General features: G+C 49.6%; 1 protein-coding gene across 2 annotated transcripts in view; it reads left to right on the forward strand.

The window, feature by feature from the left end:
* The window catches only part of EGFL8 (EGF like domain multiple 8), a 112138-nt gene that overhangs the window by 66258 nt on the left and 24692 nt on the right, over positions 1-21188 (forward strand). For both annotated transcript variants that reach the window (XM_069634934.1, XM_069634935.1), the window contains exons 3-6: positions 3067-3186; positions 6534-6646; positions 7715-7810; positions 11685-11846. In XM_069634934.1, the coding sequence (XP_069491035.1) occupies positions 3067-3186; positions 6534-6646; positions 7715-7810; positions 11685-11846 (491 nt within the window). The remainder of the gene's footprint in view (positions 1-3066; positions 3187-6533; positions 6647-7714; positions 7811-11684; positions 11847-21188) is intronic.

A 21188-nucleotide genomic window follows, 5' to 3' on the forward strand; every position in this document is an offset into this window, starting at 1 on the left:
GGCCAAAGGTCGCCAAAGGTCGCCAATGTGCGACTCTCCATAGCCTTCAGTGGCCTTTGCTTAGACCTGAATCCGGCGTCTGTACATTTTAAAGTTGAAAAGATGCTTTCCAGTATCAAACTCACCTTAAATATAAAACCTTAAGAGACTTCTAGGAAGATCTCTGATGCCAGGGTGCTGGGCGCTGTATCTTTTTCCAGGATTTCAAAAGCAGTAAACAAGCTTGGGTGCGCCTACGTCCTGGTGGTGGCACAGCACAGACAAGCTTGGGTGCGCCTGCGTCCTGGTGTTGGCCCAGCACAGACGCGGCCAAGCTTGTCTGTGCTGGGCCACCACCAGGCCGCAGGCGCGCTCAAGCTTGGCCCAGACAAGCTTGGGCGTGCCAGTGGCCTAGTGGTGGCCCAGCACAGACAAGCTTGGGCGCGCCTGCGGCCTGGTGTTGGCCCTGCACAGAGAAGCTTGGGCGCGCCTGTAGCCTGGTGGTGGCCCAGCACAGACAAGCTTGGGCGCGCCTGCGTCCTGGTGGTGGCCCAGCACAGACAAGCTTGGGCGCGCCTGCGGCCTGGTGGTGGCCCAGCACAGACAAGCTTGGGCACGCCTGCGTCCTGGTGGTGGCCCAGCACAGACAAGCTTGGGCGCGCCTGCGTCCTGGTGGTGGCCCAGCACAGACAAGCTTGGGCGCGCCTGCGGCCTGCTGGTGGTGCCCTTGCACACAGTGCAGAGCTCATGGGGGAAGAAGGGTTTTATTCCAGAGCCTCTGTGGGTTGGGTTTACCTCGGGCACGTTCTGTCCGCCCTACAGCCATTCCACACCGAATTGTATGACATTTGAGATTGGGTTTTCTTTACATAATTCCCCTGTCATGTGTGATATTTAGGTCAGGACAGGTCCAATCTTTGTCACTAGTCGCTCACGTGGGCCTCGCGGACATTCCACGGCGGGGTTCCCATCAGCTGGACTGTGTTCCCATTGGAGCTGAGAGAGAACGATTTGGGGAAATAGTGGAGTCTGGGAGTGGTTTGCACTGGTTCTGAAGGTTTCGTCTGTTGGCAGTACGGGGGTCGCCTGCGGGTCTCTGAGAAAGGGCTATTGTTATCGAAGGAAGCAGAAAGGTCAGTGTGGGTGGACGCGGGTCCGTTTAGTGCATCCGTGTTGTGTAGCTCTGTGTGCTGGACCAATGCAACTGTTCTGACTGTTACCTTGGCTCCTGTTGTGTATGCACTGGGAACGCTGCCAGGGCCGCAGCCTACAGCCACCCTGTGAATAGGTCATTGATTGGTAGACCTCTGTAAAGCCACCATTATTTTGTAATTAATTATTTATTTTTTTATTTCATTTGTTATAGCGCCCTGGACCCGGAGGTATCACGGCTCTAGATTACATGCATAGGAGGGTATAGGTAGTTACAGAGCAGTACAGGGTTCGGGTCACAGTGGTTACAGAGGAAATCATGCCTATTTGTTATAAAGTGCGGGTTTGACTTGTTTGCGGAACGCCAGGTAGGATGGCTCGTTCCTGATTGCGAGTGGGAATGGGTTCCAAAGTGTTGGATGGCGATGGCGGGGAAGCGGGAGCCCCCTGATCGGTTTCTGGTTAGCTGAAATATGCCAGTGAAGGATGGAGCGCAGGTGTACCATGCACGTGGCCAAGGGGCACCCCGAAATGATAGCTGTCCTCCTAGAATCCTCAGCCAGGGGGGCGGGGGCTGGTGAAGAGCGCGTCCGAATTCTTGCCGAAACAAAGACATGATTTTCGGGAGTTGGTTCGAGTCCTCCAAAGGCATTGGCTCCTCGGCTGCACTGGGGCTCATCACGGGAGCCTCCACGCCCACACTGCAGTGCTCAGGGTGCAACCAGACTAACATTTCAGGGGATTAACCTCCAAATGGTGGGAGTGGGGCTGACTTCAGCCACTGCGTGGGAGGGGCAACACTTAATGGTGTGGGGGCACCTAACTTCTTTACACATTCTAATGAGACTATTCTGCTGCAGGTCAGCGGTCTAAGAGTAGGGAAAAAAGTAGTGGAACTATGTTTCCTGCTGACCTTTCTTTCTTTCTTTCTTTCTTTCTTTCTTTCTTTCTTTCTTTCTTTCTTTCTTTCTTTCTTTCTTTCTTTCTTTCTTTCTTTCTTTCTTTCTTCTTTCTTTCTTTCTTTTTCTCTCCCTTTCTCCATTTCTCTCGTTCACTCTCTCTTTCATTGTCTTGTTCTTTCTATCCTCTCTTTCTCTTTCTTTTGCTTTCTTTCTTCCGTTCATTCTCTCCTTCCTTCTCTCGCTTTCTTTCTCTGTTTCTCATTCTCTCTCCTCTCTTTCTTTCTCTATCGCTCTTTATTTCTTTCTCTCATTTTTATCTTTCTCTCTTTCTTTCTCTTTTTCTTTCTCACCTTCTCTTTCTTGCTTTCTCTCGCTCTCTTGCTTTCCTTATTTCGTGCTTTCTCTCCTTTCTCTCTCTTGTTTTCTTTTTTCTTTCCTTCTTTCTCTTTCTTTTTTCTCTTCGTTTGTCTCTTTAATTCTTTCTTTTCCTTTCTCTCTCTCTTGCTTTCCCTCTTTTCTCTACTGCTATCCGTCTTTCTTTCTTTCTTTCTTTCTTTCTTTCTTTCTTTCTTTCTTTCTTTCTTTCTTTCTTTCTTTCTCTCCATCTTTCTTTCTTTCCTTCCTTTCTTTCTTTCTCCCTTCTTTTTCTCTCTGCTGGCTCACAAGACTGCTCTGTTTCGAGACTGGTTCTTTTGTGGGTGGCCATTATTGATTTTCTATTTTTCTTTCTTTCTCACCTTCTCTTTCTTGCTTTCTTTCTCTCTTTCTCTCGCTTTCCTTCTTTTGTGCTTTCTCCCCTTTCTCTCTCTCTTGCTTTACTTTTTTCTTCCTGTCTTTCCCTTTCCATCTTTCTTTCTCTCGCTCTCTTGCTTTCTTACTTTCGTGCTTTCTCTCCTTTCTCTCTCGCTTTCCTTTCTTCTTTCCTTCTTTCTCTCTCTTTTTTGTTGCATTCTTTCCTTTCTTTCACTCCTTCCTTTTTCTCTGCTGGCTCACAAGACGGTTGTTCATTTTCTGTTTTTCTTGATTCCGGCAGAGGGGTGTGCTCGAAGCAGACGCACAAAGTGCCACTGTTCTACAACGAGTCCTTCCTACAGCCTGTCTATCACCCCTACATCACCACCTGCAAGGGGCTCCGGATCTGCAGCACCTACCGGTAGGTTTGGGGGTCGGAGGGGGGGGGGGGTCACCACGGGGTCCATCAGGAGCTCCGGCACTGCCGTGCCGTTTCTGCCAGTCAATCTAGCGCGCATTGCATTCTGGGAATCATGTGTCCCTTTCCCACCCATCTCCGTATGAACATCCCGCGAGAAGTAGTAGTCAAGGGTTGGTGTTTGGAAAGCCAGGACTCGACTCTGATGTGATGTCCCTGTCAGGAGCGGAGGGACTTGGATGGCGTTCCTCCCTGGGAAAAAGCAGCCCACAGGGACTACATGAGCTGACGGGTGGATGAGTGAATGAATGTATTTATTGCTACCGCGCCGGAGCCCGCAGGCATCAGGGCGCCACATGTACACGCAGAATCACATTATACAAACAAGTCACGGGAGAAGGCCATTGTTGTGGGACTTGTCAGTGCAGACATTCCACACCACTAAAGGCTCATTAACGATTAACAATTCTGTATGTATGAATTTGGCATTGCACAGCTGCTTTTATTCCATAATTTTACATATTCTAAAAGAAGTACAGCCTTTTTGTTCCCAGAAATGGCTCACAAACAGTATATTAAAGTGAACATTTTTCACAGTGCAACAGGCATCAATATGTTCAAAACTAACTCCTGCTCCGTTTTGGCGGCTAGCCTGTACAGAGGGGGTGCTTGCTGATCAGTAGAACACGACCCACCATGTCTAGTTTCTGCCACAACGCCAACATGTGGGATCTTCGAAATGGCCACCACTGGCATTGTCTAGTCCCAAGACTTGCAAGGACACTCCAAGACTATACAACATCAGAGCCAGCCAGCCCCAACCACCATTGCAGTTAGGAGCAACGCATCCCATCTGAGAAGATTGATGGAAGTGGCTGTAGACAGAGCTGGAAATGGAAGCAATTTACTCTGGGAACTCTTTCCTCTTGAACGGAAAGGCGGGACTACTGGGAAAGGGGGAGTGTCCCAGGGGAGTGCTCCTAGGCCAGGTCACGCAGCACAGTATCTCTTTGTGGAACCCAAAACTAGCGTTTTGCATAAAATCAAAGAGCATTTTCAGAACATAAGAATCGACACACGTTTTAATCTGAAACATGTCTGTTATGTTATGTTAGTTATTTGGCTTTTATAGGCTTCACCGCTGTGGTGGTCTGAACGTGCCAATTCCTTGTCTGTGGGAGAGGGTGGGAAGGAGAGTGAAAAAGGGAAAGTGAAAGAGGAGTTAGAGAGTTTGGGGAGAGTCAGGGAATGAAATAGATCAAACATTGGGGCAAAATAGCAAAGGTAGAATGCACGTGTGAGCAAGACTTGTGTAGCTGACAGGGGGACGAAAGAGAAACAACCTTAAGGACAACCTTCTCTTTAGATGGTTCGTGATTTCTTAAGTGTGTGCAAACTAGACTAGTTATGGAGGCGTGATGGCCTTAAGAAGTGCCCAGGAGTTGCAGATGGCTTCGCAGTGATTTACACTGGTATGGTATGGTATGGTATTGTTTATTTATATAGCGCCTGTAAACAGGAAAGTGTTTCAAAGCGCTCATAGTAATGTCCAAACTCTCCTGCAGGTGGCAAGGGCAAGTCCAATTGACAGAAGTGCTTTAGAGGCAAGCGTTGGAGTTGTATTGAGGGTACAATGAGAAAGGGAGACAAAAAGGCCTTCCTACCCTGAGCCAAAATCAAAGGTTTCAGGTCTGAGAAAGTTAACGTCTCTTCTTACATAGAACGTGACTTCTGTGGAACGGGTCCTTCGTTTATATGAAATTACTCTTTAGGGGATAGTGCTAGAAGCCATCAGTTGTCATATAGGTCATTTATTTTGTTGAAGAAGTCATTTGTATTTGTCAAAACATGCACATTGTGAACCTTGGGGGTAAATCTGTACCATTATATTAGAGAGAGGAAAGTGAGCTGCCTATTCATATGGCTGGGGTGGGATGGAAAGTCACGTGATCCGGTATGATATGAGTTGGGAGTACAGCAGAAAGAGGACGGGCAGATATATCATGGCAGAGCATGAATGAAAATCACCAAATTGCAACATACAAGAGTGTCAACACGACATTACACATATAGAGGGAAATATCAATTGTTTCTTGAAAACAGACGCGTGTAGCTACTATAAAGGTTCTATGAACCTTTGCCGCGCATTTTTCACCAAATGCCTTTTTGCCAAGTTTTGTGGCAAAATGTGGGTGGAGACCCCTCACCAACCTCCTCTTACTACCCCTAACTCCACCCCCTACCCTAACCCCATTTTGAAGCCCAAAAAAACAGTTTTAAAAAATCGGCGAAAATGCATTTGCCGAAAGGTCTATAGACGAACACATTGAGGGGAAAAGTTAAGAACGCGGGTGTTTTTAGAGTCAGAGTCAAGATTTAGTTACACTCACTAAACTTCTTTGGGTCCTTCGAACGCAGTATCTGTAGAAATGACTGAATCCCCAAAAAACGAGGAAGAAATGACTGCATTTTTTGGGTCGATCTCTTTCAACATTTTCATACTTTTTTATTAGAATATAGGTGTGGGGTGGGGTCGGGTGGGGGTAACGGTATTAGTTAAGATAGGAAATGAGTTGAAATCTATTAGAATAGGAAAGGCAAGTTTTGACATTTTTTGTTTTTTTAAACAGGATACTGATCTAGGGTTGTAATCTCTTTGGGGAGATTGTTCCAGAGTCGAGGTGTGAGAGTTGAAACAGAGGATCCTCTCAATGTATTCTTAGAATAGATGGGTACCAGCAAAGTCATGAGTGAGGCTGATCAGAGGTTTAAATTAGGGACCTATCCGTGGAGTTTTACTTGGATAAATTTGGGCACTTTTCCTTGAATCGCCTTGAAAGTTATGCACAGGATTTTGAAAGAAATTCTACCTACCGGTAGCCAAGATAGGAACTGGAGTGCCGGTGAGAGGTTATCTCTGTATCGCAGCGCTGTGATAGTGATTCAGCAAGAAAGCGAGTAGTAGAAGTTGGACTCTACTCTTTTCACTCGTCGCAACACTCACCCTTAAAAAAGAAATGTCTGTAAAGTGCAAAACATATATACCAATTTGGACAGCTTCTAAATAGAATGTGAGGCTTCCGCTGCTTCTGCATTCAGTCTCCTGTGCCGAGTCTTCTGAAGCGTGGGCTGCTCGAGAGCTCGGCTTGGGAACAGATCCAGGAGTTTGCGGGAATGGCCCCTGGACAACCGCACTCTGTCTTGTTGGGCCCATTTCCTCTCCTGTATGTAGACGATAATGAATTGAGAGAAATCATGCAGGAACTGTTTTTGGGCTCTGGATCTTTCTACGATACCAACTTGCCCTGGTTATTAGGTTCTGTTTAAAACGTCTTATTTTGGGTCTACAGAACAACGTACAAAGTGGCGTTCCGCCAAGTGAAGAAAGAGGTGTTGCAGACCAGCTACATTTGCTGCCCAGGGTGGAAGAAAAAGCACCCCAGCGCCAACAACTGTGACGAAGGTAAGGTTCCAGAAGGGCTGGGGAGGGAGCGGATATTGAAGGAAGGGTGCCAATGCATAGCGGTGAGGAGCAGGAAAGAGGGAAATGTCAAAAAGGAAGAAGGGCTGAGCAAGAGATAGTGGAAGAAAGGAGTACCATAAGGTTGAAAGCGGGAAGGCCTCATGGAAATGAAACATTCGCTGACAGCATATGATATTTCATTTATATTGCGCTCATACACAAGTGTTTCCGAGCGCGACCAAGTAAAGGGAGGGGAACAGGGGAGAAGAAAAATAACAATCTTACTAGGCCCAGTGACATTAAGAACGTGCAAGTGCATGGAAAAGGGAAAAAGGGGGAAGTGCGTGGAAGGGGGAGAAGTGGAAAGTGCGGAACAGAGGGCAGAACAAAATAAATAATAAGTAAAATAAATAAATAAGGCGATAAGCAGTGGTAGTGCAGCCAGCAAGTGGCAAGTGCTGGATTAGTCATATAGGGTATATCTGATAAGTGCAGAAGAAAAGTGGGTGTGGGACTGTATGGGTACAGATACAGGGCCCAGTGCAAGGGGTGGTCCGGAGGCAGTGCAGGAGTGTGGTAGGGTGAGCAGGTACCCGGGCCCGAAGGACAGAGGGTGGCCAGGTGCACGATGCCGAGAGAGAGAAGCAGATCAGCAGGGGAGAAGAGGGACAAAGGCAGAGACAAAGAGGAAGTTCTTGAGGTGCTTCCGGAACCGGAGATGGTTGTCCTGAAAGGATCTTTATGGCAAATATAGCTGGGGCAGTGTCATGTTACCATGGCAATATAATAATCTGATCCCGCATTGGTCCCCTTCATAGAGCCTGACCTCCTATCACACCTCATTGGCAACAGCAACAACAGGAATCTTTGTGTTTTTCCAGAATGGGGGAAGGCCGGGAGGGGGCGCGCTCAATCCTTGCTGAACTGTGTAGCCCCCTTCGGCTGTGCCAGAAAGATCTGCTGACTCTCCTATCCGGCAATAACCTCTTTCCTTACTAACATTTGAAAGCTCATCCATTGGTTGAAAATGATCTAAATTAAATGCCTGTTTCTTGCCTTGTTGTGCAGCGGTGTGCCGGAAGCCCTGCCAAAATGGCGGCATTTGTACCCGGCCCAATGTCTGCGAGTGCCGCCCGGGCTGGGGTGGAAAGTATTGCCACGTGGGTGAGTGTGAAAAATGTATTACAGTAAACTAAATTCTCTGTATTGTCTTTACATATATCCACGGTCTAACTCCTCCTTGTATCTATTCTCTTATTTCTCTTTACCAGCCTGCCCTTCGATCTTAATCTCAATTTCTTCTTGCTGCCCCCAGTCCTCTGGTTGCTCTCGCTTCGGTTTTTCCTCTCTCTTGGAACCTAAACACTAGAATGAAATACTACTTCCTACCAGACCTTTATCTTCTGTTTATGTCTTTCGTTCTCAACCAAAAAGAGCACCTTCTTTCATTGTCAATTTTTTTTTTAGTTTTAAGACTCTTTTCAAAATTGTCATATTCCAGTTTGGTAGCAGCTTAATTTTGTTCAATACTTTGGCAAGAGCGCCATATATAAGCGAAATAAAACACAAATACACAGAATTTAGGATGTCCTTGTGCCAAAGCTCATTGTTGGCATCTCTTCCTGGGCGACCCGATACTTCTCATAAAGTAGCCTGTTGGCTTTTATGCTTGGATTTTCAGAGCCATTCCATATTTTTGGTAGTCCAATTTGCACTAGTTTTGTGTTTACCTAGTGGGAACCACAGGAGCTGTCTGGATCCCTTGATGGAAGACTTCTTGGGCGTCTGTATTCCTTACCAGTGCGCACCCCCAACATATCCAAGACTTCAATCGTGCAGTATTTATTAGTCCGCCTCCATACTGGAAAGATGGGGCAGGAATAGCTTGGCCTATCCTCATTTAGCTTTTAAATCTTTAATTTGTTCTGAAAACAAGGGATTTGCAATTGAAATGGCCCCATAGGTCCATCCTGTGTGATGACACAGCCTTGTCTCCACACACTTCAGTCCCGCTGTAACCACTTCACCACCATATTTCAAGTTCAATTTGGTCACAGGAACTATTGTGTGAATCACTGTCATATGGCTTTAAGAGACCTGGGCTGTCCGATGATTCAGCAAATCTTGACCCTAACCATTCAAACGCAGGCGCCCGAGCAATCTCACAAGTTCCTACTTGTTGTCCGCGGACCGTTTCCTAGGCCCCAGGTATAGTCACTCACTTTTATCTCCATGTATTATGCAATGTTTATGCTGGCAGTGTCTTAGTGGGGTTTGTAGGAAGCTGATGGGTGCTTCCTTTTCTTGCCAATATCACTGCATCGTCAGCATCCAGGAATGTGAAAGGGATGCCTACAATGCCAGGTCTGAGGGGTCAGAATTCAATCTCTCCAAGGCTATGTCCATGTCACGTATAAACAAATAAAATGGCGTAAGTGCTGGCACGCCTGCGTGTGCCCTTTTGTGACAATAAGGGTTTGTAGTATCACAATTTGTCTTAAATGTAGACCTGGCTTTTGTTATTTTGGTATTCGTGTACAGGCCTCATTGATGGCAAATCCACACGCTAGCCCTGGAGGGCTCTCCTTAATGTGGAGCCCAAACTCAGAGCAAGGGCCTTTCTCCAGAGTAACACATGTCAACCTTATGGCAGCAGGAAGGAAGCTTTGCTCTAGAGTGCCAGTGTCAGGATTGGCCCCTGCCTGGAACAGAATGGCATTCCCATAAATACAAGACTGGATGTCTTTTACTACCAATGTTCTCAATAGTTTTGAAGGATTATCCAATCCAATTTTTTAAAACATGTTTGTCATGCCGCACTCCAGTGCCTAAGCGTGGGACCGGGTATCGAACCTGTGCTGATCGGCAGTGTCTTGTTTCGAAGACGAACGTGTTGCCTATCGTGGTAGTTTTCACCCCTTTTATTTTATCGGAACACAATTAACTTCCCTCTGGACCCTCAACCCTTCTGTTAGGATAGAACTGTGCTTGGTATTTCCATGAAGATGCCATCGGGTCGTACCCCCTGTACATTGACCCACAGGACCAGGCCCAGATCTGGGAGCCATTCTCCTTTAAGAAAGCTAAACCATTTAAATTTCGACTAAGATGAATGATTCCGTGATTGGACAGCCCTCTTATTGAAAATATGTAGGAGCCAAACCATTTTCGACCTCTAGTTTCCCCCCATTAATATAGGAAGATCTGTGGCGTCACTGCGTGTCAGCATTGATATTCGTCTTGGCTACAGATGGCTGAGATTTAGGACATCGAAGCCAATAGCTTCCGCAGTCTCGTGGAGTCCTTCGATGTAACTGTATGTTTCAGCTCCACATTGTAATTCTTGTCTAAGCGAAGAGCACATATTTATAGGCCTTCCTAAACGGTGATGACTTCCGGTCTACACGAGGACTGATTCCGGGCTTCTTGAGATTGGGGTGCCTAGGATATCGTCCCCTTTTCTTCGCGCCAGGCACGTAGAGGTTGAAACGGGTTCTCTCGTAGACTTTTCATGAGATCTGCTTTCCTAAGCTTTGAGAGCAGGGGTTAACCAACCTGTGGGTCTATATTTGTCTCTTTGTAGCAGCGATGATTGCGTGGAGGTAGATGCGGGTGTTGGCGCGTTTCTGTAATTTCAGAGGGTAGATTTGCTAAGTTTAGCAATATTTTACAAGGGTGCCCATGGCCACTCTTCAGTTGCCTTATGGTGGCATGGTCTCCTTATGTCCACCAAAAACAGTGGCACACATTTTAGTAACCTCTAAAATCCTAACGCTTGATACGAGCCATGGCAGGATTCAAACCCGTGACATGCGTGTTAATCACAGAGCTCTGTTGCGGATTAACAGCCCTTCGACGTCTCTTGAACAAGGACCTTGTGCCGTGTCAGCTTTGAGAAAGAGAGCTCGGCCAAGCTGAGCCCATCCCACCTGTCTGCATATCCAGTGTGGCCAATCCTCTCATGAGGAGTCCTAGACCGTGGCCCACCCTATGCACACATCCTCCAACTGACCTACTGACGACTCTCACAGGGGGGAGGGTCTCCTTCCATCCAGCTACCAATGTTACGAAGACTCAGTGGGGCAAACTATAGCCACAATCCATGCAGCCCCTTTTGAGGGTTCCTCCCCGCAGAAGCTGGGACCCTCCGTTGGGTCTTGGGCACCAGAGATGCTATTCCGTGATCCAACCATGGGTCCTTCACACATTCTCCTGCGTTTTCACATTATCTGCCCTGACTTGGGATTAGACATATGACTTAACCCTACGAGAGGGACTGGTCTCCCTGGCCCCGCTCATTCCGCTGATTTCGTCCCATTTCTACCTGTACCCATGGAAGGGCATTCCCCTCCTCAACTCTCATTCCCCCAAACAGGAAGCCGATGTTGCTAGCCCTGGAAAGGGCAGCATCCGCTGTCTCTCTACAGGAGATCCCCAGGTGCTGCTTTTCCAGCCATCGCGCTCCTTTGCCCTCAGAGATTGGTCCCAGGTCCTTGTTCTTGCTGGAGTGTTCCGCCAGTCCCAACCAAAATATGTCAGTGCCCTGAGGAAGGTCAGAGCCTTACCTGATAACACAGAATATACTTCCCCAATGCCGCTGGCACATGCCATACAGCAGCCAATAGCTGAGCAGGAATGGAATCACCTGATCAAAGGCATGTTGGCCATTAACCATAGAAACAACATGGCAGCCATCTTGTGAGAGACACTGAAATGATGTGGCCCTTCTATTACCAGATGATGAATTTCAACATGGTTCCCTTTAGTTAACAATTAATAAATCAGTATAAGGGTCCCATCTCTGCATGAACCTGCCCCTTCTGTGCCGCTCTACACTCATCACTGGAGTCCTCTCTTCCCAGCTAGGGGATGAAGTATGACGTAGAAACTCAATTGAATTGGATCCCCCACCCCCCATGTGTTTTTATTTTCTCCCCTCTCTTCTCTGGCCCCTTTTCCCAGCTCACGTTTCTTCTCTGTGTTTATGTATCTTCTGGTGCCCGATCTGTTCCTCACCACCCCTGCTTCTCCTCTGCAGATGTGGACGAATGCAGGGCGCCGGTGCCCCTCTGCACCCACCTCTGCATGAACACGGTGGGCAGCTACAGGTGCACGTGCCACGCCGGCTTCTCTCTGAGTGAGGATGGGACGTCCTGTGAGAAGCACATCGCCACCACGTCCGCCCCTCTGCCTGCCTCAGGTAAGCAGTGTGTGCCCCCCCACCACACCCGCCCCTCTCCCTGCCTCAGGTAAGCAGTGTGCGCCCTTCCACCACACCCACCCCTCTGCCTGCCTCAGGTAAGCAGTGTCTGCACCCCCACCACACCCACCCCTCTGCCTGCCTCAGGTAAGCAGTGTGTGCCCTCCCACCACACCCACCCCTCTGCCTGCCTCAGGTAAGCAGTGTGTGCCCTCCCACCACACCCACCCCTCTGCCTGCCTCAGGTAAGCCGTGTTTGCACCCCCACCAAACCCACCCCTCTGCTTGCCTCAGGTAAGCAGTGTCTTAGTTAGTTACGTATTTATACACAGTGTGTGCCCTCCCACCACACACACCCCTCTGCCTGCCTCAGGTAAGCAGTATCTGCACCCCCACCACACCCACCCCTCTGCCTGCCTCAGGTAAGCAGTGTCTGCACCCCCACCACACCCACCCCTCTGCCTGCCTCAGGTAAGCAGTGTCTGCACCCCCACCACACCCACCCCTCTGCCTGCCTCAGGTAAGCAGTGTCTTAGTTAGATACGTATTTATACACAGTGTGTGCCCTCCCACCACACACACCCCTCTGCCTGCCTCAGGTAAGCAGTATCTGCACCCCCACCACACCCACCCCTCTGCCTGCCTCAGGTAAGCAGTGTCTGCACCCCCACCCCACCCGCCCCTCTGCCTGCCTCAGGTGAGCAGTGTGTGCCCTCCCACCACACCCGCCCCTCTGCCTGCCTCAGGTAAGCAGTGTGTGCCCTCCCACCACACACACCCCTCTGCCTGCCTCAGGTAAGCAGTATCTGCACCCCCACCACACCCACCCCTCTGCCTGCCTCAGGTAACCAGTGTGTGCCCTCCCACCACACCCACCCCTCTGCCTGCCTCAGGTAAGCAGTGTCTGCACCCCCCACCACACCCACCCCTCTGCCTGCCTCAGGTAAGCAGTGTGTGCCCTCCCACCACACCCACCCCTCTGCCTGCCTCAGGTAAGCAGTGTCTGCACCCCCACCACACCCACCCCTCTGCCTGCCTCAGGTAAGCAGTGTCTGCACCCCCACCACACCCACCCCTCTGCCTGCCTCAGGTAAGCAGTGTCTGCACCCCCACCACACCCGCCCCTCTGCCTGCCTCAGGTGAGCAGTGTGTGCCCTCCCACCACACCCGCCCCTCTGCCTGCCTCAGGTAAGCAGTGTGTGCCCTCCCACCACACACACCCCTCTGCCTGCCTCAGGTAAGCAGTATCTGCACCCCCACCACACCCACCCCTCTGCCTGCCTCAGGTAAGCAGTGTGTGTCCTCCCACCACACCCACCCCTCTGCCTGCCTCAGGTAAGCAGTGTCTGCAACCCCACCACACCCACCCCTCTGCCTGCCTCAGGTAAGCAGTGTGTGCCCTCCCACCACACCCACCCCTCTGCCTGCCTCGGGTAAGCAGTGTATGCCCCCCACGACACCCACCCCTCTGCCTGCCTCGGGTAAGCAGTGTCTGCACCCCCACCACACCCACCCCTCTGCCTGCCTCAGGTAAGCAGTGTGTGCCCCCCCACCACACCCACCCCTCTGCCTGCCTCAGGTAAGCAGTGTCTGCACCCCCACCACACCCACCCCTCTGCCTGCCTCAGGTAAGCAGTGTCTGCACCCTCACCACACCCACCCCTCTGCCTGCCTCAGGTAAGCAGTGTGTGCCCTCCCACCACACCCACCCCTCTGCCTGCCTCAGGTAAGCAGTGTCTGCACCCCCACCACACCCACCCCTCTGCCTGCCTCAGGTAAGCAGTGTCTGCACCCCCACCACACCCACCCCTCTGCCTGCCTCAGGTAAGCAGTGTGTGCCCTCCCACCACACCCACCCCTCTGCCTGCCTCAGGTAAGCAGTTTCTGCACCCCCACCACACCCACCCCTCTGCCTGCCTCAGGTAAGCAGTGTGTGCCCCCCCACCACACCCACCCCTCTGCCTGCCTCGGGTAAGCAGTGTGTGCCCTCCCACCACACCCGCCCCTCTGCCTGCCTCAGGTAAGCAGTGTGTGCCCCCCCACCACACCCACCCCTCTGCCTGCCTCAGGTAAGCAGTATCTGCACCCCCACCACACCCACCCCTCTGCCTGCCCCGGGTAAACAGTGTGTGCCCTCCCACCACACCCACCCCTCTGCCTGCCTCAGGTAAGCAGTGTCTGCACCCCCCACCACACCCACCCCTCTGCCTGCCTCAGCTAAGCAGTGTCTGCACCCCCACCACACCCACCCCTCTGCCTGCCTCAGGTAAGCAGTGTGTGCCCTCCCACCACACCCACCCCTCTGCCTGCCTCAGGTAAGCAGTGTCTGCACCCCCACCACACCCACCCCGCTGCCTGCCTCAGGTAAGCAGTGTGTGCCCTCCCACCACACCCACCCCTCTGCCTGCCTCGGGTAAGCAGTGTGTGCACCCCCACCACACCCGCCCCTCTGCCTGCCTCAGGTAAGCAGTGTGTGCCCTCCCACCACACCCGCCCCTCTGCCTGCCTCAGGTAAGCAGTGTGTGCCCTCCCACCACACCCCCCCCTCTGCATGCCTCAGGTAAGCAGTGTCTGCACCCCCACCAAACCCACCCCTCTGCCTGCCTCAGGTAAGCAGTGTGTGCCCTCCCACCACACCCACCCCTCTGCCTGCCTCAGGTAAGCAGTGTCTGCACCCCCACCACACCCACCCCTCTGCCTGCCTCAGGTAAGCAGTGTCTGCACCCCCACCACACCCACCCCTCTGCCTGCCTCAGGTAAGCAGTGTGTGCCCTCCCACCACACCCACCCCTCTGCTTGCCTCAGGTAAGCAGTGTCTGCACCCCCACCACACCCACCCCTCTGCCTGCCTCAGGTAAGCAGTGTGTGCCCTCCCACCACACCCACCCCTCTGCCTGCCTCGGGTAAGCTGTGTGTGCCCCCCTACCACACCCACCCCTCTGCCTGCCTCAGGTAAGCAGTGTCTGCACCCCCACCACACCCACCCCTCTGCCTGCCTCGGGTAAGCAGTGTGTGCCCCCCCCAACACCCACCCCTCTGCCTGCCTCGGGTAAGCAGTGTGTGCCCCCCACCACACCCACCCCTCTCCCTGCCTCGTGTAAGCTGTGTGTACCCCCCCACCACACCCACCCCTCTGCCTGCCTCGGGTAAACTGTGTGTGCCCCCCCACCACACCCACCCCTCTGCCTGCCTCGGGTAAGCTATATGTGCCCCCCCACCACACCCACCCCTCTGCCTGCCTCGGGTAAGCTGTATGTGCCCCCCCACCACACCCACCCCTCTGCCTGCCTCGGGTAAGCTGTATGTGCCCCCCCACCACACCCACCCCTCTGCCTGCCTCGGGTAAGCTGTATGTGCCCCCCCACCACACCCACCCCTCTGCCTGCCTCGGGTAAGCAGTGTGTGCCCTCCTCTTTCATGCACCCCTCTGCCTGCCTCGGGTAAGCAGTGTGTGCCCCCTCTTTCATCCTCCCCTCTGCCTGCTGTGAATCCCCCCCACCACATCCACCCCTCTGTCTGAGTCTGGTAAGCGGTGTGTGCACCCCCTTTCATTCGCCCCTCTGCCTACTGCGAATCCCCCCACCACATGTACACCTTTGCCAGTCTTAGGTAGGCGATGTAGCTCTCCCCAACTTGCAGACCCTATTTGTAGCAATGGCCGTGTTTGCGTTTCAATAGGAGTGTGAGTTTTAATGAGAGAGAGAGAGAGAGAGAGAGAGAGAGAAAGAGAGAGAGTTATAGAGAGAGAGAGAGAGAGAGAGTGTGTGTCTTTCTACATGAGTGTGTGAATATGTCTTTTTTGATCTCTGAGTTTGTGGCCTTGTATGTATTTGGCTGTCTGTCACTGTGATTGCGCACCTGTGCATGTGCGTCTGTGTGTTTTGTGTGTCAGGATGTGTGCATTTTGCACATACAACATTGTGGAGGGTGTCGGAGATTCCATCCCACACCTCCACTCCAGTGCAGTCCCAAACATCAAATACACACACAACAAATTATACACTCGAATATTTAACTGGTAATGAACAAGGACACTGGCACTTGCCTTGGTGCTGCAACCAACCCGTTTGCACTGAAATTGAGTGTAAATTAAAAGTGTGAAGACAGAATAAGTTCCTAATGGAGGAACTCCCGTCCCCTGCACACTTTCACTAGCTCAAAAATAGAGCCAGTCTAGGGTAGTGTTTTGGACACATTTTATGAATCATGTCTAGTTATTCAATTTTTCAATTTGCAAAAACAATGTTTCAAATATCTTCAATGTTAACACAAGATCACCGTTCGTTATAATTTTTACATATTTAATTTTCAAAGGGCCTAACGTGTTTCGAGAATCATCCCTTCTTCAGGGGCATATTATACATTCCAATAACAGCTAGAATTTTTTTTCAAAGACATATAATTACTTTTTGTGAACAATAAATAATACTTTACATTTTTGACCAAATCAGCATTCAATACTTTTCTGATATTTTATCTTCTGTTCAATCATAAATAAAGCTCATATCTATTAGGTCCGGTGTTATTATCCCAATTAATTAATAACTGTTTGTTTTTATATCATATTGTAAGAGAAGGCCTATGCTAGACCTTACTGAAACACTCTGTAGTTATCTAGAGTTTTATAAATGATCACATAGGGCCTCATTACACGGTAGGCGGTAGGGGTTAACCGGTACCAGTAAGGGCACCGTTACCGGTAAACCCCTACCGCCTTACTACGAGTTCCCTTTGCGGGACCCGACTTTAACGGCTGGTTTTACCAGCCGTTAAAGTTGGGTGCCGCGAAGGGACCTCGGAGCTAATTACGGTACCTGCAATTTACGGTACCGTAATTAGCACCTTCCCCATTCCCATTATGCCCTATGGGGGCAAAAATGGGAATGGGGAAGAGCCTTGGTGAATGGGGAATTACCGCCTTACAGCCCTGGTGTCCCGGGAATTCCAGAGGCGGAAGTCGGTAAATCCCCATTCCCATGGAGTCCCATAGGACTCCATGGGAATGTGGAAGTGGAAACACCGGCACCATCGCGTGATGGTGCCGGTGTTTCCTCGTCCACCTGCAGGAGGGCGGTGTTAAACCCGGCAGGTCAGACCTGCCGGGGACGCCACCTCCAGCCTGCAGGACTTGAGATCGCGCAGTCCGGAATTAACAGTGGCGGCGGGTTTACCGCCACTGTTAATTCCGGACCGCCCAACCTGTAATGTGGCCCAATATGTTTACACATAGTCTCTGTGTTCCGCCTTGTTGCCAGAAACTATACCGAAAATAAGGGGGTATAATGAGTGTATGTTGATACCTGATCACTCATATATTATTAGGGTTTAGACTAGAGCTTAGAGAGCGAAGGATAAATGAATGTTCAAAAAGTGGTAGCTGTAGGTTAAGGAGGCAAGGGGGAAGGGATCTGTGAACTGTGGGAGGGTTTTAGAAGTTGGTTAGAGAGGTGTAGAGTTTTCACTAGTGTGATGAGTCACACTGGTAGCATCGTAGTGGTGAGTTATTGTAGTATGCCTTCTAACTTGGGTTGTGGACAGATCTATATCCTATTGTGCTGACTGGACAGGTTTTTAACTGTTTCCAAAAAGTTAAATGGCCTCTGTTGGCCGGATTTCTTTTGGGATTGAGTTCCATAGTTTTGCTATGAGGACGGAGAAGGCAGTACCTCCGTACTTATTTTTCTCATAATTACGTGATTCCATAAGTATGTCGCTGTCCACGCAGTGGTCTGTGAGTGATGAAGAGAGCTTTTCTTCACTGGTAACCAGTGTAGGCTTTCCAAAGAAAGGGTGACGTGTTCCCTCCTTTCATGCCTAATAGTAGTCTTGCTGCCATGGTTTGGATGTGTTGTAATTTCTTGGTGAGGGTGTCTGCAATTCCTAGCTATAGGCTGTTGGCATAATCGATTCTTGACAGTTCCATTGAGATTAGAGCGAGTGTCTGGTGTGGGAAACTTCGGTGTGGGAGTAGGCATCTGATCGAGAGTAGTTGGTAAAAGCATTTTCACACAATAGCGTTGATCTGTGGTTCTAGTGTGAGTCCATTGTCCATGAGTATTCCCAAATTATTCATTGCTGTTGGTGTTTCAGGTCTTGTTCCCATTTCTAGGGTCCAGGGAGTGAGGTCTGCGGTTGGTTGTGACTTTGTTGGGTGATCATTATATCTGTTTTGTTTGGGCATGTTTAGAAGCGCTGTGGGGTCCAGATAATAAAGCACACTATATGTAAGTGTGAGAGAGCCCCACAAGTTTCGTTTTAGTGCCTACAAGTGTGAGCTGAGCTAGCATCGTGCCCAACCCGCCACACAGGCCTATGAGGTCACACAGGAGAGGTTGCAAATGTGAGTAAAAGGTTCCGAAGTCCAGTGGTGAGAGGACCAGAGGGATTTACAGATGTGTGTCCAAAGGGTTGAGCTTCCCAGACAGGAATTGGGGGGCGACGGCATGCACTTGTACACGGCACATCCTGCAACTTGAATTACACAGTGCGACTACTCTTGAATGTGTAAGAGTAGCACCTGTCATTTATGTTCTGGAAGACAATTCAGTGGGTGGTATGAGATCCAGATAATATTCTGATTAGACACATCCCCTTCTTTAAGGCTGGGATATAAACTAATAATTGCATATGTTGGGTGACCCTTTCTGCTCTACGCACTTGCATCCCGCCTGCCAACATGTGAAAGCTGCTCACAAGCATTCCATCAGACACATGGCTGGCCTTCAAACTCAAAGTATTCCATGTGAGAGTCCTGAGGAAGCAGACTTTGGTGCGAAACATAAGTCAACTTATGATCCTGAATAAGAGAGTTGGGGTGTTATAGAGAGTCACTCAGCGCCTTGAGCTGCTAAATTGTGAAAAGGCTGTCGCTATCGATGTTACCTTGAAGGATATACCCCCTTCGTCTTGAATATGAACACAAACAAGTTGTGTGGTAGTTCATTAATTGCGCCAATCTTGGGAAGCCACAAAGAAGAATTTATCAAGAAGATATGATACACAGATGAGACACTGGGAAATGATTTAATGTATGTCCGGTTCTGATAAAGGCCGGAGGACAATTCCAACAGAACGTGCCTGGCGCAATTAAGGAAGTACCACACAACTTGTTTGAACTTATGATAGTGAACTGTTTTTCATTAATATCAGTCCATTGCAGCCATTAAAGTTGGTACTGACAGTATTATTGAATTTCAACAGATGTAAAGTTTATTTACTACAAGTGTGGAATATTTGGGGGTTCTTAATGCAATCACACGGATGTCATATAGGATCGTCCATGCTTATGGATTTTCTGGGGTTGTTGGTCCTATCATGCTTGGAAAATGTGTTCTTTCGTTAAATAAATGGTAACGCTAATGAAAGCCGGTAGTGCTTCCCTCCCTCAGTGCAACGAGGGCCAGACCCACACCTGGGTAGACACTCTCCCACTACGCACGCTCACTTATGGAACAAAAAACCTATGCCTAGAATTGCTAGAGCCAACATGGACTAACCAGCAGAATTCAGTGGTATCCAGTGATTTTATTGTGACAAAAAATACTGATTTAAAAAAAGTTTTATTGCACTATATAAGGGTGGGTGGATTTAGGTACTTATTTATTGTATTGGGGGGGGTGCTTGTGGGGGTGCTTCCCCACATATAAAATTCAAAAGAATTTTAAAAAATCAGTATTTTTTGCTGCAGTATTTTGGCGACGGTAAAATCTCAGAGAACAGAATTCAGTGTGTATAGTACGCTGTCCCATTGGGTTCCGACATTTCTGTGTGCATACAGACGCACGCAAATGCGTTGATGTTTGATGGGTCAAGTTGATGAGGTGGGAAAGCATCAAGAAGGCTTTTGCGTTGGTCCGGTTTACTTGGGCTGCAGAGGAGAGCTGGTGGTCTTTGCAGAACAACCTGGGTGCTATGTGATTTTACTGTGGCCAAAATACCGCGGCAAAAAATACAGATTTTTTAAAAATTCTTTTGCATTTTATATGGGCAAAAAACAAGGGGGGTCCTGGGAAGTGTCTCTGCCAGACATTAGTCCTGGTTACGAGAGACTTACCCAGAGTCTTTAGCTCACTATCTTTCACAGAGGAGAAATGACCAAAACACATCAGTCTTTGCCTTGGGCAGTCCAGCACAGAGATGCTAGGCAATTCTCCTCTGAACAAGAGTACCACGTGTTTCGGTCTGGTTGGACCTCATCAGTAGGGTGGAGCTGTGCCTCTCTAAGAATAATGAGCAAGGGGTCCACGTCTGGATTCCCCTAGTAATTTAGGGTGAGACCCAAAGCTACTTAAATTATGCAAAAAACAAGGGGGGGGGGTCTGGGAAGTCTCTCTGCCAGACATTAGCCCTGGTTACGAGAGACTTACCCAGAGTCTTTAGCTCACTATCTTTCACAGAGGAGAAATATCCAAAACACATCAGTCTTTGTCCTGCCCTGGGGCAGTCCAGCACCGAAATGCTAGGAAATTCTCCTCTGAACAAGACTACCAACAGCAACCCCAGACACATGTTTCGGACTGGTTGGACCTCATCAGTAGGGTGGAGCTGTGCCTCTCTAAGAATAATGAGCCGCCAAAATAATGCAGCAAAAAAATACCAATTTTATTTTTTATTCTTTTGCATTTTATATTGGCTTCAGACCATCGTCCCGTGTTAGGCGAGTAGTCGACTGGGCCGGGTGCCATCTCCAACTCACATCGAGTCTGACTCCTTCAAACTTTGGGCAGAGCCAGTTATGGCTCATCTGTTGCTCACCATGGAAAGGGTTACACTTCAGTCAAGAGGGAGTGTGGGATGATTTAAAATATATGGCAGAAATACTTCGATTTGCAGGACTAATTATAAAAAGGTCAAAGCAACTCCTCGAGGCACTTGATCGATGATTGATTGTCTGTGGTGGTAAAACTCATCGTTTTACTAATGGGCAAAGTTAATCTATTCGCCTAGGGATGTCTACTGGAAACGCTGCAAGGTTTGCGTGCACAATATTTCATTGTCTTATGCGCGTCAACAGATCTGGGTTTGAGCTATACAGCAATATCCACCTGTCGGCCACCTGCTTGCTCACCTTCTCATGCACCGCATCAGCTGTTACTTCTGCACATCTCTCTCGTCTTATGCAATCTCCACCTTTCGGCCACCTGCTTGCACACCTTCTCATGCACCGCACCAGCTGTTACTTCTGCACATCTCTCTCGTTTTATGCAATATCCACCTGTCGGCCACCTGCTTGCACACCTTCTCATGCACCGCACCAGCTGTTACTTCTGCACATCTCTGTCGTCTTATGCAATATCCACCTGTCGGCCACCTGCTTGCACACCTTCTCATGCTCCACACCAG

This window comes from Ambystoma mexicanum, chromosome 13 (genome assembly GCF_040938575.1).
Source record: "Ambystoma mexicanum isolate Mex_15411 chromosome 13, UKY_AmexF1_1, whole genome shotgun sequence".
NCBI lineage: Eukaryota > Metazoa > Chordata > Amphibia > Caudata > Ambystomatidae > Ambystoma > Ambystoma mexicanum.